At 52.7% G+C, this 24,581-nt stretch overlaps 11 protein-coding genes across 11 annotated transcripts; 7 read left to right on the top strand and 4 right to left on the bottom strand.

Moving 5' to 3' along the window:
- Nucleotides 1-136: 136 nt before the first annotated feature.
- Nucleotides 137-1,481, top strand: HMPREF1120_08817 (phosphoribosylaminoimidazole-succinocarboxamide synthase). The gene is made up of 2 exons (XM_009163086.1): nucleotides 137-346; nucleotides 403-1,481. The coding sequence occupies exons 1-2, from the start codon at nucleotides 203-205 to the stop codon at nucleotides 1,177-1,179; spliced, it is 921 nt and encodes a 306-aa protein (XP_009161334.1). The 5' UTR covers nucleotides 137-202; the 3' UTR covers nucleotides 1,180-1,481.
- Nucleotides 1,266-2,262, bottom strand: HMPREF1120_08816 (uncharacterized protein; the record flags this gene model as incomplete). The annotated part of the gene is made up of 2 exons (XM_009163085.1): nucleotides 1,266-2,104; nucleotides 2,181-2,262. 2 exons carry the CDS (start codon nucleotides 2,260-2,262, stop codon nucleotides 1,266-1,268), a joined length of 921 nt encoding a protein of 306 aa, XP_009161333.1.
- Nucleotides 2,263-2,695: 433 nt separating this feature from the next.
- Nucleotides 2,696-5,018, top strand: HMPREF1120_08815 (anaphase-promoting complex component APC5; the record flags this gene model as incomplete). The annotated part of the gene is made up of 1 exon (XM_009163084.1): nucleotides 2,696-5,018. The coding sequence occupies exon 1, from the start codon at nucleotides 2,703-2,705 to the stop codon at nucleotides 5,016-5,018; it is 2,316 nt and encodes a 771-aa protein (XP_009161332.1). The 5' UTR covers nucleotides 2,696-2,702.
- Nucleotides 5,019-5,212: 194 nt separating this feature from the next.
- On the bottom strand, nucleotides 5,213-5,809 carry HMPREF1120_08814 (cytochrome c oxidase subunit VIa; the record flags this gene model as incomplete). The annotated part of the gene is made up of 4 exons (XM_009163083.1): nucleotides 5,213-5,266; nucleotides 5,318-5,477; nucleotides 5,536-5,560; nucleotides 5,617-5,809. The coding sequence occupies 4 exons, from the start codon at nucleotides 5,807-5,809 to the stop codon at nucleotides 5,213-5,215; spliced, it is 432 nt and encodes a 143-aa protein (XP_009161331.1).
- A 295-nt stretch (nucleotides 5,810-6,104) lies between these two features.
- On the top strand, nucleotides 6,105-7,655 carry HMPREF1120_08813 (uncharacterized protein). Its single transcript, XM_009163082.1, has 3 exons — nucleotides 6,105-6,770; nucleotides 6,827-7,051; nucleotides 7,112-7,655. Exons 1-3 carry the CDS (start codon nucleotides 6,378-6,380, stop codon nucleotides 7,538-7,540), a joined length of 1,047 nt encoding a protein of 348 aa, XP_009161330.1. The 5' UTR covers nucleotides 6,105-6,377; the 3' UTR covers nucleotides 7,541-7,655.
- Nucleotides 7,656-8,068: 413 nt separating this feature from the next.
- HMPREF1120_08812 (glycerol kinase) lies at nucleotides 8,069-10,874 on the top strand. Its single transcript, XM_009163081.1, has 4 exons — nucleotides 8,069-8,455; nucleotides 8,505-8,641; nucleotides 8,697-9,867; nucleotides 9,942-10,874. The coding sequence occupies exons 1-4, from the start codon at nucleotides 8,453-8,455 to the stop codon at nucleotides 10,281-10,283; spliced, it is 1,653 nt and encodes a 550-aa protein (XP_009161329.1). The 5' UTR covers nucleotides 8,069-8,452; the 3' UTR covers nucleotides 10,284-10,874.
- On the bottom strand, nucleotides 10,580-12,120 carry HMPREF1120_08811 (3-keto steroid reductase; the record flags this gene model as incomplete). Its single annotated transcript, XM_009163080.1, has 2 exons — nucleotides 10,580-11,972; nucleotides 12,077-12,120. The coding sequence occupies 2 exons, from the start codon at nucleotides 12,118-12,120 to the stop codon at nucleotides 10,580-10,582; spliced, it is 1,437 nt and encodes a 478-aa protein (XP_009161328.1).
- Nucleotides 12,121-13,668: 1,548 nt separating this feature from the next.
- Nucleotides 13,669-14,779, top strand: HMPREF1120_08810 (uncharacterized protein; the record flags this gene model as incomplete). Its single annotated transcript, XM_009163079.1, has 2 exons — nucleotides 13,669-14,147; nucleotides 14,203-14,779. The coding sequence occupies 2 exons, from the start codon at nucleotides 13,669-13,671 to the stop codon at nucleotides 14,777-14,779; spliced, it is 1,056 nt and encodes a 351-aa protein (XP_009161327.1).
- Nucleotides 14,780-15,603: 824 nt separating this feature from the next.
- Nucleotides 15,604-18,033, top strand: HMPREF1120_08809 (glycerol-3-phosphate acyltransferase Sct1; the record flags this gene model as incomplete). Its single annotated transcript, XM_009163078.1, has 2 exons — nucleotides 15,604-15,825; nucleotides 15,874-18,033. The coding sequence occupies 2 exons, from the start codon at nucleotides 15,604-15,606 to the stop codon at nucleotides 18,031-18,033; spliced, it is 2,382 nt and encodes a 793-aa protein (XP_009161326.1).
- A 795-nt stretch (nucleotides 18,034-18,828) lies between these two features.
- On the top strand, nucleotides 18,829-24,336 carry HMPREF1120_08808 (F-box and WD-40 domain-containing protein 1/11). The gene has a single exon (XM_009163077.1). It carries the CDS (start codon nucleotides 19,395-19,397, stop codon nucleotides 22,332-22,334), a length of 2,940 nt encoding a protein of 979 aa, XP_009161325.1. The 5' UTR covers nucleotides 18,829-19,394; the 3' UTR covers nucleotides 22,335-24,336.
- On the bottom strand, nucleotides 22,463-24,574 carry HMPREF1120_08807 (ferric-chelate reductase (Fre2); the record flags this gene model as incomplete). The annotated part of the gene is made up of 1 exon (XM_009163076.1): nucleotides 22,463-24,574. One exon carries the CDS (start codon nucleotides 24,572-24,574, stop codon nucleotides 22,463-22,465), a length of 2,112 nt encoding a protein of 703 aa, XP_009161324.1.
- Nucleotides 24,575-24,581: the final 7 nt, after the last annotated feature.

Below are 24,581 nucleotides of genomic sequence, written 5' to 3'. Positions count from 1 at the left end.
TAGTAAGGGCGTGCAACAACAGGTTGTGATAGCTGGGGATAAACTTCTAGGGTTAGGGTACGCCTCCCCATATAAGGAAGCTATATCGTATTTGGTATGGCGTCCGCCATGTACCCACTATGACATATTCGCAATTTTTTTCATTACTTCCGGTGTGCTGCACGTATATCGACATACTAGTAGGTATACATCCTGGCACAACATGGCATTGGTCAAGGCTGATCTTGGTGAGGCTCTGCCTCTCATAGCCTCCGGAAAAGTGCGAGAACTCTATGATGTAGACTCCAACACCCTCCTGTTTGTTGCTACCGACAGGATCTCTGCCTACGATGTGATTATGCAGAATGTGCGTCCAGATTGCTCTCGATGTTCACCACAATATCCTAACAAACCTCTATGTAGGGCGTTCCTGAAAAAGGACTCATCCTCACCTTGATAACGGCGCACTGGTTTGATTACCTAGAGAAGAACATCCCAGGCCTGAAGACTCATTTCATCTCCCTCGACCTCCCACCGGCGGTCCCTCGGCATCTCATCCCACAGTTGAAGGGACGTAGCATGCTTGTGCGCAAGCTCAAAGTGTTCCCAGTAGAGGCAATTGTCAGAGGCTACATCACAGGATCAGCATGGTCATCCTACAAGAAGACTGGAGAAGTAAATGGGAGGAAGATGCCACAGGACCTGCAGGAATCTCAAGAACTACCGGAGCCTATCTACACGCCGAGTACAAAAGCCGAGCTGGGCCAACACGATGAGAACATCTCTACGGAGCAAGCTGCACAGATTGTGGGGGAGAAATACGCGAAGCGTATTGAAGAGCTGTCCCTTAGCATCTACAAGGCTGCAAGAGATTATGCAAAGGAGAAAGGCATTATCATTGCGGACACAAAGTTTGAGTTCGGACTTGACGAGGCCACCGATGAGGTTGTACTAGTGGACGAAGTCTTGACCCCCGACAGCTCCAGATTCTGGTCCAAGGAGACATACAAAGTCGGGCAAAGCCAGGACAGTTTCGACAAGCAGTTTCTGAGAGACTGGCTGACCAAGAACGGGTTGAAGGGCAAGGAGGGCGTGACGATGCCCCAGGATGTGGTCGATGCTACAAGAGCGAAGTATTTGGAAGCATTCAAAATTCTTACTGGCAAGACTCTAGAAGAGACCTTGCAAGAACTGAAATAATCGAGATCATTCAACATAATTTTCATGCCCGGTGCAGTGCAACGCGGAAGACATCTGCTCGACGATACTGTCACTCTCCTGCTTCCTCATCTTACGGCGGATCTGTCGTTCGTGCCCACTTTACCAAAATGTGGCACTTTCTCTCGGAAGCTTTTCTTTTCCTGTGGTAGGTTTCTCCTCTCTTCAAGCTTCTGTGCAAGCTTCTCTTCTGTCACTTCACTCAGTCTCGCACTCCCTTGATCCCCTTCTTCCCAACCCGTTCGCCCGTCTACCTGGCCCCTCTCATTCAGGTTCGTGGCCCACACAGCTGCAATCCCGAGTTCAAACGGACCCGGTTTCCTGTCAAGGAGTCCGATCCCAACGCTCTTCACTTTCTGTCGCAACATTTCTGACTGCGGCTCGGTGACGACACCATGATTGGTGCGAACAAATTCATGCAACCGGATCCAAACAGTCTCCCACTGACCGGGATCATCTGGTCCTTCGGCGCCCTTGTGATATTTCGTATACAGTCGATGTTGATGTAGATCTGATTCAACAATCGAATCAGTTTGAATATTGACAACATATTTCCTTCCGTCGCTCTTCACCCGTAGCGCCAGGTACATGTAAGAGTCGACATTCCAGAAAAGCTCGCCGAAGAGTGTGCGCCCACGATCCTTATTCCGCCACGCCGCATATCCTGTTCTTTGGACGTCCGGTCGGTTTGCAGGAAGCTTCGTGGATATATTGCCACGAAACAGTACATGCGCCGGGGTAGGAGGGTGTGAGGAGGTGTCGGCGGGCATCTGTGTCAACTCTGCGGTCGAGAAGCCGCCCACTGATCGATCGGTCATGGTTTTTAAGGTGCTGATGGTTTCTGGGTCTGCGAAATCAAATATAGGGTATGGGGCAGTGGGTAGTTGCAGACCCTCGAGATTCAGGGCTGCAGATATTTGGTGTTAGTGATGTGGTCATGCTGTCGCTAGTGGTGCTGCGATTGTCTTCCATCTTGCACGTACCGAACTTGGTCGCTCTCTGGAATTCCTGACCAGTCTTCTTCCAGAAGCCCGGCGCACAGCGCCTGGCTGTGGGCAGGAGCATGTTGGTTGTCGGCTACCTAGTAGGATATGATCAAGAACGTGTGACTGTTGCAATCCTGCCTCTGTTTTCCTTACTGCGCATGTTGCCGTCGTCTGCTTGACATCATGCGATTCGCTGATGGACGAACTCCGCCCTAGGAAAGTAACCGCAGTTATTAGTACCACTGTAGTCCGCAGCCGCCAGTAGATCTTCACCTTACTTTAAGTTGACCAACACATACCAGCTGGCCAATCATACGGCAGTTTTCACCCAACGCGTTGTTTGCAACACCGTTCAAGTTTATAGTCCGGACATACTGAAATGCCCTCTAATTAGGTCGACAAGCAACGAGCTCTCTCACCCCTGGCGCGCGCATACGGAAGCCAATGTACAATGCGCTTTAAGCTGTGATCTTGGGGTCTCACAATTTCGCGGCCTTTACAAATGTCCACAAAGACAATATGAACCGTTTTCTAACCCCCGGAAAGGTTGTGCTCCTTGTTGTGGCTCTACTATATGCGGAGGATGTGGTCCCGACGGCTCAGACGACTTCCATACTGACCTTCCTCATGGGACATGTCATTCCCATTAACAGAGAGTCCTGTACAACGGACACGAACGCCGGATCTGACCATGCCTTGCCGATATCAGCTTTCGAATGGGCACTTTCTACTCTCCCGTCTTCGCGGCCTGGGCGGTCTTTATACGACCTCTTGTTAAAAAGACTCTGGATGATTGACTGTTTCCATGCCTTCGAGGCGTTCATCACCAACCTTCCATGTCTCCTGGCCAAGACGAGAGAACAGATCCTCCGAGAGCGGGAAGCCGATGACGACTCTGAGATTTCAGAAGATCTGGTCCATGGTCCCATCCTCAGGACTTCGCCTTTGGGTGCTTTCATCCGCCGATGCTATCTTGAATATATGAGACTTCAGTTCCAGGACAGCATTGCTCTCTGGCAGAGTTTCATCTTGTACAGACTGCCTACCTGGCAATCTTACGAGAAGAAGAACATTGTCCATGAGGGAAGTGCGCTTGATGTCAGTCTGGACAGTCTCCGCATTGGCCCTTCACATCAACTTGCCCAATTAGTGTACGGTGGATTGGCTGAAGAAAAATCCAACCATCAGGGCGCTTTCAGCACGTATGATCTCGAGAAGCTCATGGAATTCCAAGTCTCCGAGCTTCAAAGGATCGGAGGGCGGCTCCCGGACAGCATGAAAGCGAAGCTCCAACAAGTGGCAAAATCAAGCAATATCATTCCAAAACTAGGATACTACTTGAGGTTTCTCGACTCATGGCGAGCACGAGATTATTACTCGGCCTTCGACAATTTGCGCCGATATTTCGATTACGCGATGCAGAGCAGGGAACGAGCTTTCTATCAGTATGCGCTTCTTAACCTTGCAATTCTCCAAGCCGACTTCGATTGTTACGATGAAGCGCTCCCAGCCATGCAAGAAGCTATCGCAACAGCTCGCGAGAATAGAGATGTGACCTGCCTGAATTATTGTATGAGTTGGCTCTATCATTTTGGAAGGTCGTTTCCAAATAAACTGAGTACGCAAGAGGGAAAGGGAATCCTTGGGAACGAGGTGGAAGGCCTGGCATTCCTGAAATCCAGGGCAAAGGATGCCGAAATGTGGAGTCTTCTGAGCACCACCCTATTGAGCGAAGCCAAACTCGGGCTGCAGTATGGGGACAACCTTGCAGTCGTATTCGAGAATATTGCAAAGGCATCGCACTTGAATACCATCCGGTCGACGCATAGCATTACCGGGTCCACACTGCTAATGAAGGGCGCAGCATACAGCAGGGTCGGTATCGCCCATCTGACTTGGTTGTGTGGACAGGCCTTCCTGCAATGCCACATCAAGGAGGCGCCGGTGGAAGATATTCTCAAATGCAACTGCAGGATGGCCGGTTTGTTGGTCCAGCGAGGCCGATATCGTGAGGCGGACGAAGTTCTTGACGGCATCCCGATACACGTCCGCCGGGTGCCCAAGTTTCAGAACTACCTCAACTTCTACCACGGGTTGTTGAAAAGTCGAAGGTTTTTGCACAGAGACGATCTCAATGCTGCAGAACATCTGCTCGTCCGTCTACGCGGCCAGGCTCCGCCCGATGTCGAGATCAGATTCTCCCTATCATTGCTGGAGGTCGAGCTTCTGATACGGCGTGGAAACTTCAGCGGAGCTCTTCAGAATATCGAGGCATTGACCAAGGGTAAACACCACGAGATCAGTGATATCGCAGTTCAAACACGGCTGTTGAATCTGAAAGCCAGAGTCCTGGCTGAATGCGGACACCCACTCAAAGGAATCTCTCTCGTGATGAAAGCAGCACAGATCGCGTATCGCGGCCGCATCCTGCCGTTGCTGTGGGAGTCGATCGGACTTCTCGGCAGGATTTTGAACGAATTGAGAGAGTTTGCTGCGGCTAGTGAGATACTTGAGTCAATCATGCCACAGGTCTTGCAGAATGAAGACTGTGACCTTACAGCTCGGTCATTCTCCGTTCTCGCAGATGCATACATGGGAATGGCAGGCTTGGAAGAGGACAGACCAAACAAACGGAAAGAGTTCATCAGCAAAACAATGGAGAACATCGACCACGCCCACCTGCACTTCAGTCGCATAGAGGACTTAAAGGGGCAGCTGGAGATGTTAGAGAAGAAGGCCATTCTGCTGCACTGGAAAGGGGACCCGGTTTTGGCAAATGACGTTGCAGCTCAATACCTCGAGCTTCAGAGGAAGTATGAGTCTGAGAAAGTTTGAAACTTGATAGCCGAAAGTCGTGGCACAGCCTTCTCAGTCGGCCATGCGTAAGGACGAGGACATGAAATCTGACCTAAGGGCCGATGCATGGCAGCGCTTGTTCTTCCCCTTATTCACTTTGTATGTACAGCTGGTAGATACTTTGACAGCTCCACCACTACCGAGGCATTCGAAATTCCTCCCAAAATACATGGTCAAGTTTGCTTGTCCCTCTTGTGGTAGTTGACCTTGTCGTTCCAGAACAGAGTCTGTTGCGGTCGTTAGCGATGTATGCGTGCACCTCCCACAACCGAACCAACCTTGTCACCATCTCCCCAGAAGAAGTTCTTTGTTCGGAGGTTCTGGTATGGGTACTCGACCCGCTCCTCCAGCGGAGGCAGGTGCTTCCAGTGTTCCCAATGCTCGTTCCACAGGTTCCAAGCGTTGATTGAGCCCAGGATGAGACAGGGGATGACAACGCTGCGATTGTTAGAATGTAGCCTTGCAGATTTCCCTTCTTGATTGGAGGAGGTCATACTAGATCGAGAGTTTGCGCCAGAGATCTATTGCACGTCAGCCTCTCTGTGAGCCATCCAGGTTTCTGAAGAGTTGAACTTACCACTGGTAGCAGCAGCGTGCGCCTTCACAGCAGCTCGTTCTCTGTTGAATGCATTGTCCGCTGTTCCGACCAACTTGCTAGATCCTTGACCAGGTGGTGCCGGAGCGCTCGCAAATCGTCGCTGGAAGGTCGATCGGAAGGCTGGAGAACGCAGCTGCTGCGCAAAACGCAGACCAACACGCTGAAAGGACATTCTGAGTCGGTTTGAGTGGAGAGAGTTATCAAAGAGCTTCAACTCGTCTTCATAGAGAGTCGAGAAGGTGGTACCACGACAGCGCCAGAGCTTCAGTCAACTGCGCGGCTTGGCGAGTGAAATCAGACCCATGCTAAGAAGGTCACAATAAAGCGCTGCTTTAGTGAATCGTAGCCTTTGTCTGACGTATCTCAGGCTCTCATTGGAAGCTGACGGTAAGAGAGCGCAATACTTTGCCAAAATGAAATAAGCTCTTGGCACCTTCGCCCAATGATTTCCTATCAATTTGATGTATCACGAGAGCTCGAGTAATGCTCATGAAATGACGCCTGTATCAGAGAGAAATCTGCCATTGACGTTGGTCATTACTGAGTAAATACGATTGCGCTTGTCATCGTGATCCCAATCCTAAACTGGAGCTTTGGCTTCGACCTCAATCTTCAACTCGACCTCTACGAACAACGACCTACAAACCTCTCCACTCCCCTATATCGGCTCTGCAGCTGTAATTCAGCTGGCTGTCGTTGGCCAGAGAGTATTCCGCGTCTCTAGAGCCTCAACCGCGACCATGTCAGCAACAATGTTCCGAACCACCGCAGCCCGTTCGCTGCCGCGATCCTTTCCCAGTTTGCAAGCTCCTACTCCGCGAGCCAGCCTGTACAACCACGTCCTTAAGGCCTCTTTGAGAACCTCCGCAAAGTCCGTTAGACCGTCGCAGCTTTTGGCTGTCACAATTGCGCGGCCTGTCCAAAAATCGATGGTCCGCTACGAATCCACTGCCGGGCAGAAAGCTGCTCTATTCGACATTAAGAAGGCCGAAGAGGCGATCCGCAACAAGACTCTGCAGCCGATTCCTGAGCTTGTGTCTTCATCATCGAGTGTTCGGGCGATTGCCGGCGAGGCGCAAGCTGAGGAGCATGAGCAGGATGTGGACATGATGGCAGGCATCCGGAGTGATTTTGTGCGTCACAACTACCACACTTTGTGTGTTTGAGTCGGTTGCTGACAGTAAAACAGGAGACTATCAAGGACACCTTCAGCTTGCGCGATGTTCCTCGCGAAGCGCTGTATGTCGGTCTGGCAGGTGTTATCCCTTACCTGGCTACCTCTCTTACCACAGTCTATCTTTCATTCGACATCCAATATGCCGCTACCCACGGTACTGGCTTTTTCTTGTCTGGCCAGACTGCCGAGCAGCTGTTGCACATTTTGGAACCAATTCAGCTCGGCTACGGTGCATCGGTGGGTCTCTCTTGTTATATACTTGTTTCTCGCATTATTTTGCTGACTGGCACTCTGAAGATCATCTCTTTCCTCGGTGCCATTCACTGGGGCCTTGAATGGGCCGGTTTCGGTGGATACAAGGGATACCCCAGATACTCCATGGGTATCGTTGCCACGGCTGTCGCATGGCCGACTCTCCTGCTCTCCGCAGAGGTCGGCTTGATTGCTCAATTCCTTGCCTTCACGTTCCTGTACTACAACGACGCCAGAGCGGCGGCTCGTGGCTGGGCTCCTTCGTGGTACGGAACCTACCGATTTGTCCTCACTTTCATTGTCGGGGCCAGCATTGTTGCATCCTTGATTGGCCGTGGTCAAATCGCCGACTTGGTCACTCGACCCCCTGGTCCGGCCGACCGCATGAGGGCTCTCCGTCAACAACAGCTTGAGGAGCTTGGCCCTGAGCCCGAGGCGTCTGAGCCGGAGGAAGAGGATGAGGACGAAGAATAGAGTAGCCTCACAATGCGTCAGTTCGGGGTAGTCCGGGGCAAAGGTTTGCCGGACGCTTGCAGCGTCAGTCATTGTACATACAAAGGCAGAAAATCAAGATATTGACATCTTCCTGCTTGTGCTTGGAACAGAACTCCTCGATGAACGCGAGATATCTCCGGGTCTAGAACTGTAAGACTAGACGTGCGGCCCGAATCGTCTATATGCCTCTTGACCTCCTGACCAACTAGGTAGGTACTTGTGAAGCCTTACAACCAGACCCTTGGAAGGCCGAACGGGGTCTCCACGGGACATAGTTCTTGTTCTTGTACTAAGGGCTTTTCCAACTAGTAGGCTCCTTCGGTCTGCACCGTACATAACTCTCCGCCTGCCGGATGCAGCGGCAGGTTATGTCTTTCGCAGATTGCTCGGTGATTGCAAGCCCGAAAAGCGTGTGGGATTCGGCAATCTTGCCCACTGCGGTTTCGGCAGAGTGGGAACGTCACTTTTTCCTCTGTGCGAATGACGAGTTGCATCATAGCTTCACGCCTGCTTCGCGATCACTGGCGATTCCCTGCTGTCCCCGCACCCACATCTCGTGCTAACTACTGTGGTACTGCTAACTGCTCTGTCCCAGACTCTGCCATTCCCACGAAGGAGGACACAGATGAACCCAATGCTGCTAAAATCACCGACCCAGAAATTCCTCCCATGCCTCCCGCAGTGCCAGGCGCGAGGGCCAGCTCTAGCTCCAGCTCGCGGGAGCCACTAACTTCCCATGCCCACGTTGCCTGCGACCCTGTTATATAATATCTCGTGCCGCCGCTTCTCCCTGCCCTGTTCTGCCCGCACTTTCTGAGGCTCCTCGTTCCATGCCCTTGCTATTATCCCACACAAGCAGTTGAGTATCCTTCTCTCAATACCTGGTCCAAGATGGTATGTATCCTGTCTCTCTACGAGACCTTCTCCTCTAACCGTTTCACAGGCCGGAACCGGGAACAAGACCTTCGTAGGTGCAATCGACAATGGCACGACCAGCTCGAGATTCTTGATTTTCGATCAATCTGGAACCCCAGTAGCATCGCATCAGATAGAGTTCAAGCAAATACACCCCTATTCAGGGTGAGCAGCACTCTTGCTCCGTTTCGCCTCACGGCAACGTACTAAAGCCTCCCAGGTGGCATGAACACGACCCCAATGGGCTTGTTGACACCGTCAAAGAATGCATAGATAAAGCCTGCGAAGAGTTCGAGTCTAAAGGATACTCACTCTCAGACATCAAAGCCGTTGGGATCACCAATCAACGAGAGACAACCTGCGTGTGGGATATCAGAACTGGCGAGCCACTTCACAACTGCATCGTGTGGACGGATACTCGTACGCACAGAATCGTCCATGAGTTGCAACACCGCGAAGGGGCCGATGAACTTCAGAACCTCTGCGGTCTCCCCTTATCGACGTACCCTTCATCCACTAAACTCCTCTGGTTACTCAAGCATGCCGAGAATGTGAAGAAGGTCTATGAGGAAGGTTTCCTTGGTTTCGGCACAGTGGACACTTGGCTGGTCTATAAGCTGAATGGTGGTACCAAAGCCAACGTCCACGTAACAGACCCGACGAACGCCTCGCGAACGATGTGGATGAACATCCATAAGCTTGAGTATGACGACAAGCTGATTTCCTTCTTCGGACTGGATGTTAAAACCCCTAAACTTCACCTTCCCAAGATCGTCCCATCTTCCGACCCAGAGGCCTATGGCAAGCTTGACAGCACGAAACTGAAAGGCACCAGGATCACTGGGTGCCTCGGCGACCAGTCGGCCGCCTTGGTCGGTCAGTGTGGCTTCACCCCTGGCCGGGCAAAGAACACTTACGGTACCGGCTGTTTCCTACTGTACAACGTTGGCGAGAAACCTGTGATCAGTAAGCACGGGCTGCTGGCAACTGTCGCATACGATTTCTCATCCCAGGGCATCAAACCGGTTTATGCGCTCGAAGGCTCGATCGCTGTGGCTGGATCTTCAATCAAATTCCTCATGAACAATCTGGGATTTTTCCGCGACGCGCACAAGGTATCAGAACTGGCACGAACGGTGCCAGACAATGGAGGCTGCGTTTTCGTGACAGGCTTCAGCGGCCTGTTCGCCCCCTACTGGTTCGACGATGTCCAAGGAACGATCTGGGGCCTTACGGCTTACACAGAACGGGGACACATTGCACGTGCGACATTGGAAGCCACGTGTTTCCAAACGAAAGCAATTCTCGACGCCATGGAGAAGGATGCCGGCGTCAAGCTGGCCGAGCTTGCAGTTGACGGCGGCATGAGTAATAGTGATTTGTGTATGCAGGTGAGTGTTGCATTTCCCGTCTTTTCGTTTTGCGCCAGCTTGGACCATCCAACTAATCGTCTCGTCTTGCTCAGATTCAATCCGATGTAGCCCAAATTCCCGTTGATCGACCGCGCATGCGGGAGACGACCGCGTTGGGCGCAGCTATTGCGGCCGGCTTTGCGGTGGGAGTGTGGAAGTCATTTGACGAACTGAAAGAAATCAACAAGGAAGAGCGATTCGTTTTCAAGCCCAAGATCTCCCAGAGAGCCAGTGATAAGATGTACAACAAGTGGAACAAGGCCGTGACTATGTCCAAGGGCTGGACAACTGAGGAGGATGATGAAAATGAAAGTGAAGCAGGCGATCACCCTGATGATGAAGTTTTGGAACAGACCGTTACGAAGGACGAGTATGGAAGAAGCAGAGATGATTGAGAGGTGCTTGTCCCCATTTACCGGTACCTTGGAAGGATGACCACAGGCGGATCTTAACACTCGTATCTCTGAGGTTCGGCCTTTTGCCATTCCTTTGGCAATGTCAGGGTAGCCTTCTGGCGGGCTGAGACACTCTTTCGATGCAAATGAGCCGCAGTTGGTTATCGACATATGGATAACGTGCGGATTCAATGGTTGATGAACAGAAGAGGTGGTTGTCACATTGCATTGTATTTTAGAAGTTCAAGCTGCCTCAAGGGCGGGACTTTGGACTGTGAGCGAATTATCTATTTCGATCAAGCATGTCCATTGCCCTGCTGTTTCGTGTTTTGAGTCGCCTCAAAGGATTCTATCCTAGTCTCCCAGTCTCTTCGCAGAAGCTCCATCTCCTTCCAGGCATGCGTGGCTTGTGCAATGAAATCCTCAACATCTTCTGGAGTCGCGTCCATTGCGCCCGTTTTCCGTCCCACATGGCCTGCCCACCACGTATCTCTGAACGGTCTACCGGTTCCATCAAGACCCCAGCCCTCGACGTCACTGACGCGGACCGACGACCTGCCGAGCCGATCACATGCGGAGCCCCATTTACACGGACCGGCATCCACATGGCCGGTGGCCTCGTGCGCTTTCGCCTCAATGTCGGCAGGCAGGGAAAGTGCCAACCACGTGGCGGCCGCAGCGCCCAGGTAGCTCGACACGTTGGCCCAGGGCGAGCCACACAGCCGGGCCAGAAAGATGCCGAGTTGATAGAAGTACTGGATGATCCAGTTCAAGCTGATAATGGTTGTGGTGCAGATGCCCGGATGCGACAGCAGGAAAACGGGCTCCGACAGTTCAGGCCGCGACGGCTGTGGAACGGGAGAGGAGGCAGCAAGTGACGGCGAAGGCGTGATGAAGTCCTTTACCGCCTTGGTAGTGGCAGGCTGCCCGTTGGCTGTCAAGGCGAGCAAGTCCGTCAATCGCTTCGTGTGCTCATATGCCGTCTCCGACATTAGGCCTTGATGGTCTTGCGGGTTGTAGTGACGTCGGCCACACTCGATGGAGGACGACCAGATGACCTTTCCTGGCGAGTTCGGTCCACACGCGCGAAGCAAAGGCATAAGCCAGTGGACGAGCAGGTAGTGTCCAAAGACATTGGCGCAAAACACCTCCCCCAGAACAGGCTCATCTTCTGCAGACGTCGTCGCGCGTGCGAGTTGGGGTTTCGTCACGAGGCCGACAAGACCCAACTTGTATGTCGGCCATGTCGTCGCCTGGCGTATGCCGGTTAGGATCGTCCATATGGCCACAGGCCAATTCAGGCCTGCCCATCCTCCTATGCCGGCGTTCAAGACAATCGCATCCAGATGCGGGATGTCCGACGCCAACAGTTTGCGGCTCAGTGCGCGCACCGAGAGCAGGCTCGTCAACTCGACATTCTCGGGCCGAAAATATACCCGCCGGTCAGACGCACTCTTGACCGCTGTTGTGTTTCTGTTGTTGTTGCTGCCATGCTTTGCAAGATGGCTTTCGAGTTTGGAGAGCGTCTCAGAGCCCTTTCGGGCGCTACGAGTCGTGAAAATGATCGTCAGGGCGGACCCGGACGTGTCATTCGTACTGGTACGGGAAGTGGTACTCGACGTGGAGGATGCACAGGAGCGCGTGAGGTACTCGTCAATCAAGCGGCAGCAAACACCTAGACCAAGACCGCTTCGAGCGAGAAGTGTCGTGTCAGCGATAAAATACCGGATCTAGGACATACAGGTACAATGTCAAGGCTGAGGTGGTCTGGAATGGTAACTATCGTATCTTACCTATTGGCGCCCGTCACCAACACGTACTGGTGGTGAGGAGGCATCAGTGGCCGCGGGGGATTTTCTTTTGCAGAGGACGGAACGGACTGCGCATACAAACTCACGGAGCGCTACTGTCACCGGCACATTTTGCTGGTTCGAATGGGCCAGTAACCGTTAACGGGCACAAGTTTACCAAAAGTCCAAAGTTGTCTGTATGTAGATTTACACTGTAGGTAGATTCCACTTATGACGCGTGCCAAACTTGAAGTCGGAAGAATTGTTTTCTCGTGGCGCGACTCGGATGCATGCCAAGCTGAGGTCTGGAACTTGGAGTGCCCTGCAGGGCGATGCAATGCAATGCAGTGCCACTGCCTGTGGAGGAGCTTCAAGGCGTTGGGTTTCCCAAATAATCCCTCGTAATTCCTGATACATTGCAACGAAAGGCCATGGTCCGAGATTACATTCGCTGGTTCGCCAATAATGATGGAACATGGTGGCTTGCAGGCACCATCACATTTCAACGTGAAGCAACCTCCTAACTGCATGAGTATCGTGGTCAGGCGGTCAAAACCCCCTGATGGTGTCCCTGCCTGCTCCGTCAGGTATGCAGTCCAATTCAAATCTCAGCTCTGCCGCTCTGCAACCCCGGGATTCATGGAAGTTGCATGCTAGCCTGCATGGGGCTTGCATTTCAGCTCATGCCTTGTCTTTTTACTTGGCAGCCGTGGTCGAGCCGGTGTCCACAGCGTCTAGACTGCCCGGAACTGGGGCCTTAGGGCTTGGTGACAAAAAGATTGGCGGTTTATAGAATGGTATGGGGGTGATAAACCGCCAATCCTTTTGTCACCAAGCCTAAGCCCTGCTTTGCTGGCAAGTCCGGAAGTATGTCTGAACAGATTGTGTACAAAGTATCATGGCAAGAAACGGCAGGCTCCCTGAGTTGAGCTGAGTCGCAGGATGTCCTTCGGCTATCTCACTTCCATGGGCTTTTAGCGTTACAATGCTCTTCTGTCATCAGATTGTCGGTCATCGGAGAGGATTGCATCTCTACCTAGGTACAGGCCCAAAGATTTGTGCCTTGAGGATTCTTGTAGTCCGCAGCAGGAGCCGACCATCCCCTCTACTAGTAGGGCAGATGGTGTGGTGTAACGTCAAACCTTTGCAGTTGCCTTGTACCACTGCAGGCCAGATGCACGATCTTCCCTGCCGTTCAAGTTGCTGCATCCACGTCCCGTTGCTTGACGGCCAATCATCGACCTGTATTTGGTTTCTTTTTCTGCCAACCAGATGGCGTTTCCAGTCAGCTGGGCGGCTTCATGGCCTATCGATTCAACAGAGGTAGGTGGTCGCAGTCCTTCCTAGTCGACTGGGGCAGAAGGGAGGCTTGAAGCAGCTTGTTGGCGACTCTCTACTCAGTGTCCACCGACAATTGGCGGATGGACTTCCACTGGGACAGGGTACACACCTTGCCCGGTTTCTATCCTTTATATACCTCAATCACGGGAGCAGCATGCACTTCCGCAAGGTCGGTGGAACAGGAAGTGGCCTTCAGCAACATTGCGGTTTTGTCTTGACGCGCTCGACCAGCATCTCTTCTTCTATCTAACAAAATGGCAGCTCCTCCCCCGGCAGCCCAGCCTCTCGTGGGTAGCTATGCAAACCCATGCTTACTGGAAGCAGACCTCATCAAGTTCTTCCAACAGACAACGGCCACTCGCTCGGATTGCGACGCTGTAGCAAGAGAGCTGTCGGGAGGAGATCTGTACCCAGTCGAGATCCAGGGCGTCTGCAGTTATACCGTCTACGCAGGACGCCAGTTTGAATATGTCGTCCAGTTTCGGCTGAAGTCGTTACAACTTCGCATGGAAACCGCTCGACTGGCAAAGGAACTCTATGGCTCGCTAGCGCCAGACGTCACCTTCAAAGGGGTCATTGGGACGGAAGAAGACGGGAAAGAACCACTCTTCGTCTATTTCATGACCCGAGTGACTGGTATAACATACCTGCACTTTTTATTGTTAAACGGCATGCCGTGGCATTCACCGCAGGCTGTAGCATGGCGAAGGACCCTCATCACAGATGTGGCACGGTTAGTCGGCTTCTGTTCCAACGTAGATACTCAAGGTGATACTAATGCCAACAAGGTTCTTCGCACTTACATGGAAACAGCCACAGCCGACTGAGGCAGCTTACCGAGATCAGCTGCGTCAGAAGTACCTCAGAGAGCTGCACATGCTTCTCTCGGCCTTGCCAGAGCGCTTTCACGACATCGTTCGGCATTGTATTGACTCCATAGACGCGGTATTCTCTTTACCGATGGTGCTTCCGCACCAGGACTTTCGACAGGGGAATATCATTGTTGACGAACTGACGTGCAATCTATCGGGTGTCGTCGACTGGGCCGATACCAGGATTTGTCCGTTCGGCTTGAACCTGCACCATCTCGAAGCCATCACGGGGAAGCTGCATAGAAAGTATGGCTGGGTGCGTTTCAGAGACTACGATGATCTCCAGACTGCCTTCTGGTATACCTTTCAACAAGAGGTGGGAGCCTTGAGTCAAAATACCATGGCGGCCTTGAGCTCCGCCAGAGTCATGGGCTTTTTGCTGAGCGAAGGCTTCACTGGTCGACTAGCCAACCAGCCGGAGCCTATGCCTATACGTGACGACGCCAAAGGACGCGAAAGTATAATCACCCTGGAGTCAGTCCTGTTCCGCTGATGCAGGAAGTTCGGAAATCGGAGCTTGAGCATTCTGTAGGAGCGCGAGACTGCTGGTTTGGTTTCTGCTTTTGATGAGAGTCATACTACTAGTACACAACAGGATCTCGACGCAGATGGCTGCCTAGCAGCCAGCTTGACCAGCTGCTGTCAGTACAGAAATGCAGTGATACACGAGAATGAAAGTTGGAGAGTGGACATCTCAGCAATGCCACCTGTCCAGAAGAGATTTGAAGGACACTGTGTTTTTTCCTGCATGAACACAGCAGAGTGGCAGGGGAGGGCATGATTTGATAACATAAAGTACCTTGAAAGCCACACGAGTAACAGTTCCAGTTGTCACTGCAAGTTCAAGGTCATGCCTATCGCTCCGTTCCTCCGTACAGTGAATGTTGTACAGCGTTCAAGTCGTACCTACTCCACACTGCACTCCGTGCAAAAGTTCCCTCTGACTTCATAGCCGGTATTACAGCACAGCTCTAGCTGAACGACGCATCAACAAGCCGGCTTCAAGCCACCCCACGCCAGCTTTCACCCGCATTCTCAACTTCAAGCTCTCTGACGTCCAGCTGCCACTAGCAGCCTACAACATAACAATAATAACAACATTTTCCCGGCCAGTCGATACTCTTCTATAGTTCTTCTCTTCCTCATTCCCTCGATCCGAGATCTTACGTCCCATCTACCGCATATTCTGTCTCTCACTATCCCCATAAAAGCCTGCGCTCGAAATCGTTCACACTACATGCCTGACCTTCTCGACCTGTAGTCCGGCAGGCACCAACCAGACTCCAGACCTCTCTGCTCACCTATTCATGAGTCAAGATGGCGCAGGGAGACAGTGAGAAGAAGCCGCTCGTTTCCAAGCTTCCCGGGCAGGGCAAGAAGAGAGGCAACAAACGTCAGATACCATGGCTATATGATTTGGTCCTCTGGACCATGTCCGTCTTAATTGACCTCTTCTTCCGGGAAGTACATCCTCGCGGAGCTTGGAAAATTCCAAAGAAAGGCCCCATTATCCTTGTTGCAGCGCCCCATGCAAATCAGGTATGCGGATCAAAGCGGCTTCCGGTGTCTAGGCTAACAAGACTCTAGTTCGTGGATTCATTGATTTTGATGAGGATCGTCAAGACGGAGGCCAACCGAAGAATCTCCTACCTCATAGCGGAAAAGTCCACAAAACGCAAGTTTATTGGGACTCTTTCTGCGGCCATTGGCGCCATTCCCGTCGCCAGGGCTCTGGACAAGGTCAAGCCAGCGCAGGGCAGGATTTATCTTCCGGACCCCGACCACGATCCCACTTTGGTCCGTGGTATTGGCACGGACTTCACGAATGGAGATTTCGAAGTGGGCGGCTTGATCGTCCTGCCCAAGGTTCGTGGCCAGGCTCCCAGCACGGAAATCGCAGAAATCATCTCCCCTACCGAGATCCGCCTCAAGAAGCCTTTTAAGACGCCTGAAGCTTTGGAGGCCCTTAACGCCAACGGTGCCGCTACCCAAGCGATCACGTCAGGAGAAGGCTCGGAGGAGATACAACCAGAAAACCTGGGGACCACATTCAAAGTGGCTCCCTACGTTGACAACTCAAAAGTCTACAATGCAGTTTTTGAGGAGCTCGAGGCAGGCGGCTGTATTGGTATTTTCCCAGAAGGTGGAAGTCATGACAGACCAGACTTACTCCCGCTGAAAGCCGGAGTGGCCATCATGGCACTTGGGGCCGAGGCCAAGTATCCTGGGTGCGGTGTTAAGATCATCCCCGTCGGTATGAACTACTTTCACCCACACAAATTCCGTTCAAGGGCAGTGATTGAGTTTGGCCACCCTATTGAGCTTCATCCGGACCAAGTCGAAGCATACAAGGCCGGGGACCGCAGAAATGCCGTTGGCTCACTACTCGAAACAGTGTATCAGGGCCTCATCTCCGTGACGCAAGCGTGCCCTGACTATGACACTCTGATGCTGGTTCAGGCCGCCAGGAGATTGTACAACCCCACCGGGAAGAAACTACCGTTGCCTCTTGTTGTCGAGCTCAACCGGCGCCTTGTCCAAGGCTACACAAAATACAAGGACGATCCTCGAGTAGTGGAGTTGAAAAAGGACGTCCTCGACTACAACCGTGAGCTCCGAGCCCTTGGGATTAGGGATCACCAAGTGGAATGGGGAAATCCCGCGAAACGGCCGCGATGGTATGTTTTCGGGACGTTAATTTACCGCCTAGGCGAGCTTCTGTTCATGGGTATCGGGACCCTGCCGGGCCTAGCCATGTTCTGGCCTGTCTTTGTTACCACCAAAGTCATTTCGGTCAAGAAGTCCAGAGAAGCGCTCGCCGCCTCAACAGTGAAAATCAAAGGTCGAGATGTCATCGCAACTTGGAAGCTTCTGGTCGCCATGGCGTTCGCTCCTGCGCTTTACATTTACTATACGGTTGTTGTGTCGCTGTGGTTGGCATACAATCGACGCGGCGGTTACTATACCTACCGAGTGCCCTGGTGGATGGTCGCTCGAACCTATGTGCCAGACTTTGTTCCAATGTGGCTGTTCTCGATTCTCTTTTTTATCCTATGTATCTGCGTCACTTTTGCAGCTTTGCGTATTGGAGAGATTGGAATGGACATCGTCAAATCCCTCCCACCGCTGTTTGTCGCTTTGAATCCCCGCTCATCGAGCCGGATTGTGCAGCTGCGCCAGAAGCGGGAGAGATTGTCGGCCAAGGTGACCGATGTCATCAATACCCTTGGTCCCGAAGTCTTCCCTGACTTTGATGCAAAGAGGATCGTGGCCGATCCCTTTAAGGAAGGTGCTTACCAGTCTAGTTATAAACAGATGCCGGAAGAACCAAGACTCCCTGACTCGGCTGACCCGGCAACACCAACGTCTGGCGGCTTCCAGGACGTAGGAGCTTCGTCAGCCTCGAGTCCTTTCAGCTTTCTACCGTCAAACGAGTCTTTTGGTAACATCGGCGGGTTTGGATTCTTTTCTTCGAGACCGGCGACACCAAGTGGCCGCAGCCGGAGCCGGAGCAGGAGCAGCTCCGGTGGCGGCGGCCTCACGTCTGTTCTGAAGCCATTCAGCACTTTGAGCGACAACGGAAGCCTCGATGAAGTCAGCAAGCGAATCCGAGGTGCAATGCGTGAAAGGGGTCGTAAACGGGAAAGCGAAGGTGTCGAAACAGGGACCGAGAGCAGCTGGGATATGGCCTCAGCTGGACAGATCACGCCTACGACCGAGGACGAAGAACCTAAAAAGGATCGATGATGGAGCAGATGGTCCTTGGGCTGGAGTAGTAACGAAGCATGACGAATCATGATAATATGTCCTACAGACTTGCAAAATATTGGTGCAGAGAAGTATGCACGCTCTTGGTTAAGGCCTTCATTCCTGGGTCTGGCATGGACTTCGGTACTTTGTGTCCAATAAAGGCAGTTGTGCCCTTCCATCAACGCGGCAGTGGCCCTGCTGTCCATTGCACGTAGAGGTTGAGCAGTTAAAGTAGTAATTTTGGCTCCAGGAAACTGGGAGTGGCTGAGGTGCAGCAAGCCTCCTGATTACTGCCCCTTCGATGTATGAACCCGTTCGCATGCGAGTGACGACAATCTGGCGGCTGTGATGCCGGCTACTTGCACTACTATGCCAACCGATGGCGCCAGCAGGTTGCACCGTAGTATGCATATGTCACCGCCCTTTGGGAGGGACTTTTCGTGGAGGGTGGTTGATTCCTAGACCTCAAGTGCTTGACCTGAAGTAAAGACGGGGCGACGGGCGGCACTGCTCGTTGGCAAGGCGCTTATTAGCATATCACGACAGTCAAACATCTACTGTACCAGCAATGCATCAATACAACCGACGGGTTGGAAGGAGAATTTTTTGGCAGGCACATAAGGTCGGATCCAAGGTTGTCAACAACAGCCGCAGTACTAGTAGCACGTAGCACAACAGAAACGAGACCCTGTCAAGCTGTCCACCTGTCGGGGGTGGAACTAATCGAAATTCGCGAAGGTGGGTAGCCGGTCGCTAACAAAATACCCAATTATTGCTGAACGGTCATCATCCCCAAGCCACATCAACATCATCACCACCATCATCACGTATTCAAATCAATAATAATAACAAACAGCAATGCAGTGCCCACCCCCTTACGCCGGCATTCAGTACCTCCCTACGTAAACCCAAACGCCATCCACGAATGGCGGGAATGCGTCTACCAACAATATGCCTGGCCTTGCAACCTGGACCTTGATTCCAAACAACATGCCATGCACTGGCAGTGCCCAGGCATCCATCCTTCGATCAGCCAGTGTGATTGTGGCACAAAATTAGCGAGGATCCCCAGATCGCAGCCGGCTACTATAATAACTGGTACATATCTTGGTGGATCGACTCCCCCCGGCAGCGCTACTCTCTACCGCTCCACGCTCAGATGTTCGGCCTGCGCACGATCACGACACAGGAGTTGACGAGACTGTACATACCTGTAATATAGATATTGATCTGCCCTCGAGTTGCCGACCGCCTTGAGACCTCCCGGGCTCCCTCACTCTCGAAAGTCCCACGCGACGTTGGACACACCTACCTTCACAGGATACCTCCGAAGCCTTGCAGCCTGCCCAACGTGCCTCATGGGTTCCTTGAATCAACATCACCTTGATTCCATCCGACCGCCCTACCCTCGCTCGTCCTCCTCCTCTCACACGCCCTTCCGGCTGGACGAGGGCTTCTCAGAAGAAACTGCCAGCCAAGATGAGAATGGACGAAATATGTTCGCCGCCACCGCTGCCCAGTTCTCCGATTGGGTCATGGCCCAGAACGAAGCTGCGCGGGCTGAAATTGCATACGAAGTCTTGCGGACACTTCGAACCTCACAGATTGCCGCAGTGGTAGAGCGCCTGACACCGCTTCTGCATATGGATCCGCTGGAGAAACTGCCGCCTGAGATCACCTGCGAGATCTTCTCTTACCTGGACGCTCAAACCTTGCTGACAGCCTCGCTGGCATCGCACACATGGCGTGCACGCATCATGGACCCCATGCTGTGGCAAGACCTATACAGAAGCCAAGGTTGGGGTCTCAACGCAGCTGAAATTAAGCAGTTTGAAACTAGTCATTCGGCTGCTCTCCGCCCCAACTCAAGGAAGGCACGAGGGCAATTCTCCGGGCAACCCCAGTTGAAGAAGCGCGCCACATCAGACTGGCTCGATGCAAAAGGTCGCAGAATCTCAGCGGATGTTTCTCATTGGCGGGAACAGCACGGTGTCGTCGAGGCAGATACAGACATGCGGTCCGACTCCGATGACCAGGAGATGCAGGACGCACCGGGTTCTAGTTCCCAGAGCCCGTTCCAGCGCCCGAACAAACGCCATAGTCAAGACTCGGGAGATGAAATGTATTACAGCTCTCCCATCAGAGCCGAAGACCGAGACAAGCGCAGAGAACAGCAGCCATACTCGCACGAACCTCCTTTCAGGTCAAAATTGACCGTACAAGACCCTCACGGCGCGGACCGTCTTAACTGGATGCACTTATACAAGCAGCGCCAGAAACTTGAGCAGAATTGGTTGAAGGGTCGGTATATCCCGTTCCAACTTCCCCATCCTTCTCATCCAAATGAAGCTCACACGGAATGCGTATATACGATTCAATTCTACGGAAAGTGGCTTGTGAGCGGCAGCCGCGATAAAACACTACGCATCTGGGATCTGGAGACGCGGCGCCTACGAGGGAGGCCACTGGTGGGTCACTCGCAGTCTGTACTATGCTTACAATTTGATCCCACGGAAAACGAGGATATCATCATTTCTGGAAGCAGCGACGCCAGCGTAATTGTCTGGCAGTTCTCCACTGGGAAAAAAATTCATGAGATCTCATCCGCGCACGACGAGTCGGTGTTGAATCTGAGATTCGACAAACGCTACCTGGTGACTTGCTCCAAAGACCGCCGGATCAAGATATGGAATCGTCATGCCTTGGTTGCAACCGACCCAGATTATCCGAAGATCAGCCGGGATAGCACAGCTAGGGTCCCATCTTACATCGTCAACACCAGCAATATGGAACCCTCTTTGTTGGAAGCACGCGTCGCCGATGGCGCCATTCGAGCTCTGAAGCCGTATATGCTTCTACTGACATTGGTGGGCCATGGTGCCGCCGTCAACGCTATTCAGATCAATGGCGATCTTATAGTTTCTGCCTCTGGGGACAGACTGATCAAAATTTGGAGCTCTCGAAACGGCAAACTCCTGAGAACACTACAAGGACACCAGAAAGGCATCGCCTGTGTACAATTTGATAGCAAGCGGATCGTCAGTGGCAGCAGTGACAACACTGTGAGAATTTATGATCCGTATACCGGTGCGGAGGTTGCCGAGTTAAAAGGACATACAAATCTTGTCCGGACCGTTCAGGCGGGATTCGGTGATCTTCCCGGAGCCGACGGTGAGTACAACGTCAGAGCCAGAAGGGCGGAGAGAAAGTACCTTGAGGACCTCTCCAATGGCTTGATTGTTGAAGGCAGGAATTACAGTCGCGAGCTTCGGAGAGGCGCCCATGGAACTTCACGGCTTGCCCTAGGCGCGAAACTTCCCCCAGGCGGAGGTGGCAGCAAATGGGGGCGAATCGTGTCAGGTTCTTATGATGAGTCTATCATCATTTGGCGAAAGAATTCTGGCGGCGACTGGGTTATTGGGCAAGTTCTGCGTCAGAATCCTGCCACTCGAGAAGCTCCTGCAGAGAGCAGACGGCGAGGAAGTCAACCTGCAGCGGCAACGGCGGCGAATGCTGTTGCATCCGTCTCACAACATGTCCGAAATCAGTCGGCCGCTAATGTGACGCATGGGCAGCAAGCTGCTTCTTCATCCTCCAATCAAGGCCCTGCGGGAGCCGCTCATCCAGCTGTCATGTCGGCCTCGCAGATTGTGCAACAAACCGTTGGAACTTCAATAGCCAGTTTGGGGGCTGGCATCTCAAATGTCATGGGCATTAGTCGAGTTTTAAATGCCCCCTTGCCTGAACAGAGTAACTCCAGCCGCGCAACAACCACGCAAAGTTTCAATTCGAGTCTGACCATCAGTGGCAGCTCACCACAGGCTCTCAGTCAAGCTGCGATGGCTCACACCCAGGCTGCTGTCAATCAAGCAGTCCAGCAAGCCTTAGCCCAAGCAGGACAAGGTCGACCGTCAAGTCACAACCATCCTCTTGCTCAGGGTTCAAGCCAGCATCATCACCAAGAGCCACACCACCAGACCACCGCCACTTTTCCCGCAAATGCCCTAAATCACCAGGCCAATTCTCATAATCTCCCTAATCAACCTCACCAAAACGCCCTTCCTCAACATCATCCTCCGCATGCGACACCCGGACACCAGCAGCAGCAACCCACGCACGCCGCCCAAGGCCAAGGCCACCATCAGCAGCAGCATAGCTCGGGGTCTCGTGTGTTCAAGCTACAATTCGACGCAAGACGGATCGTCTCGTGTTCGCAGGACAGTCGCATCGTGGGATGGGATTTCGCCAACGGAGATCCAGAGATCATGGAGGCATGTCGCTTCTTTGCAGGACCCTAGAATCAATCATTACATACTTTCCTAGACACCTACACGGCTTCTTACTGCCATTGCGAGGATACATTCTGATTCTGAAACCTAAATATCTCCCAATTCCTCATCGTAGCTAGCATACGTTTCGCTTCATCTCACCAAGCAAATGCCTCCTCGATAAGATCCACATCGAATCCTTTGCCAGTAGCCTTCACAACCGCTTTGCGCACATCATCGGCCATTCCACCCGGCGCACAAACCAAAACGGCCGTACAGTGACCGACATCTAGACTGGAATTGAGGACATCGGAAACCGGCATACGGCTGCCGCGTACTAATGTCTTGTCGAATGTGCGTGGCAGTGGAATGGTAGAAACATCCTTGAGACTATTACTGCCCGAACCAGCGGGAGATGTCGAACGTGGATCATCTATCGACTTGGTGACTTGGTCTTTCTCGTTCGTGTTATCAACCCGTTCAGAACCAGACGGAATGTTCTCCTGGTATTGTTTCTGTTGCTGTTGGGAGGGCAAAGACCGCGTTTCCACGCCAGTGTACCATACATTGTATTCGACTCGCTTGGCTGTATCAGAAGTTGAATCACGGTCTTCAGCATCTGCCGCGTATTCAGCTAGGATGCTGTCCACATGGCCAATAAGCCCGGCCTCTCTTGCCGACCATGCCAGAATGAATCGTGTCGTTTTGTGCATGAGCTCTGTTTTTGCACTGCTCTTTCGAGACGCAAGATAGTTCTTGACAAATCCCAACGCGAAAGTCACGCCAATGCCTCCCGCGATGCAAAGCACAGTGTCAGCAGTAATGAGCGGGTACAGGGTCTGCATGTGTCCGGCATATGGACCTTCGGTTAGAATCACAGGGCCGGAAGTGTGACTGGACCGGTGCTGTGGAACCGGGTCATCAAGATGAAGAAGGGACTTTGTAGTCCCCTGTCGCACGCGCAGCAGGAAGCGTAGATAGAATGTGCCGGTGTCGTACTTGTCCTGCTTTTCAAGAGAGTCCCTCGCCCTCTTCCAGTCGGTGATGGTATGGTCGGCAGGAGTAGCCGTGGTGATGGCCTGCGTAGTTTTGCCATGATGGACATCCTTTTCAGCCACATCGATCTCAGATGAGACCCGTTCACTGTGGTGTGGCTCTTCCACGCTCCCACCGGCGCCGTTCAAGAAACCCCAGTCGGCAATCGTGAATGGATGGCTCTCCCAAAACTTGCCCGATGCAGGGAAATACAAGAACGTATGCATCCCCGGCCGTATCGCTAGTTCCCAGTGTCGGCCAGGAAACAGCGTCAGCTGGACGATGTCTGTGTTTGGAAGTCGATGAATTTGAACTGCACGCGGGATACGTGGCGGTTGAGTTGAGTGCAATTTGACCGAGCCAGATCCGAAACCTTGTGACGATGTCCATGGCCAATTATTGAACAAGGCCACTCGTATGATCCTCAAAAGGCGATCGAACCCCCAGAACGCGAAACAAAGGTACAGCCATACCTCGTAACCCCATTGCTTGTTGTACCGCAGGTCAACATGATACCACGAGCCCACGAGGGCGAGGATGGCGAGGGCAATGTGGGTGATGAGAAAGAACTCGTACCATCCTAGCCGGACAGGCAGGACCGCCAGTCCAAGCATGATCCCGAGCGCCACTGTTGCGATAATGCCCCACCAGTAATAGGCCTTTGCGGCTTCGGCGTAGTACGATCTCGCACTTCCATTCGGATCTTCCCAGAAATAGACGACTGTGTAGACGATAGAGTGGACGATGGCTTGGACGGTAGCAATACGCGAGGCCCAGCGGTGGAGAGTTAGAAAGGTGGTTTGCGACCATCCCGTAATCCAGATCAAGATGTTGTTCCGGCCTGCGAAGAGAGTGGCAATTGCTAGATTCGCAAAGCTGAGTACACCCGTCCGATTGCCGACATAGGCAGCTACCTGTCGCCGAGTCTCGGTCCACCAGGTGTTGGGTAGAGCGAGAGGGTAGTCCACACAGCAAAAGATGACGTTGAGAACGACGTACAGTGCGATGAACAGCGACAAGGCGCGGCTAGGCATGTATCCTGCGTTATAGGGGAGCGGCATTAGGTGGCGATTCCCGAACAATGCTGGCAGGAGGACTCGTTGTTTTATCGTCTTCTTGGCCGTAGCAATGAGGTGGTCTCGAGAAGACAAGGTGGCGGGGCCTCGTGGATGTAACAATGAACCACTGTGTGAGATGATCCAGGTGTAGATTCCGACAACTAGACACACGGCCATGGTAATA

This window comes from Exophiala dermatitidis, assembly GCF_000230625.1.
Source record: "Exophiala dermatitidis NIH/UT8656 unplaced genomic scaffold supercont1.8, whole genome shotgun sequence".
Classification (NCBI taxonomy): Eukaryota; Fungi; Ascomycota; class Eurotiomycetes; order Chaetothyriales; family Herpotrichiellaceae; genus Exophiala; species Exophiala dermatitidis.
The sequence above is the reverse complement of the archived record's forward strand: the minus strand, read 5'-3'. Positions and strand labels throughout refer to the sequence as shown.

Bases quoted from the DNA above. Each gene is read 5' to 3' on its own strand.
- HMPREF1120_08813 (XM_009163082.1), top strand. From the start codon at position 6,378: ATGTCAGCAACAATGTTCCGAACCACCGCAGCCCGTTCGCTGCCGCGA. The intron at 6,771-6,826 runs GTGCGTCACAAC...ACAGTAAAACAG, and splicing joins CAGGCATCCGGAGTGATTTT to GAGACTATCAAGGACACCTT. The intron at 7,052-7,111 runs GTGGGTCTCTCT...GGCACTCTGAAG, and splicing joins AGCTCGGCTACGGTGCATCG to ATCATCTCTTTCCTCGGTGC.
- HMPREF1120_08817 (XM_009163086.1), top strand. From the start codon at position 203: ATGGCATTGGTCAAGGCTGATCTTGGTGAGGCTCTGCCTCTCATAGCC. The intron at 347-402 runs GTGCGTCCAGAT...ACCTCTATGTAG, and splicing joins ACGATGTGATTATGCAGAAT to GGCGTTCCTGAAAAAGGACT.
- HMPREF1120_08812 (XM_009163081.1), top strand. The intron at 8,642-8,696 runs GTGAGCAGCACT...AAAGCCTCCCAG, and splicing joins CAAATACACCCCTATTCAGG to GTGGCATGAACACGACCCCA. The intron at 9,868-9,941 runs GTGAGTGTTGCA...CGTCTTGCTCAG, and splicing joins ATAGTGATTTGTGTATGCAG to ATTCAATCCGATGTAGCCCA.
- HMPREF1120_08808 (XM_009163077.1), top strand. From the start codon at position 19,395: ATGGGTTCCTTGAATCAACATCACCTTGATTCCATCCGACCGCCCTAC.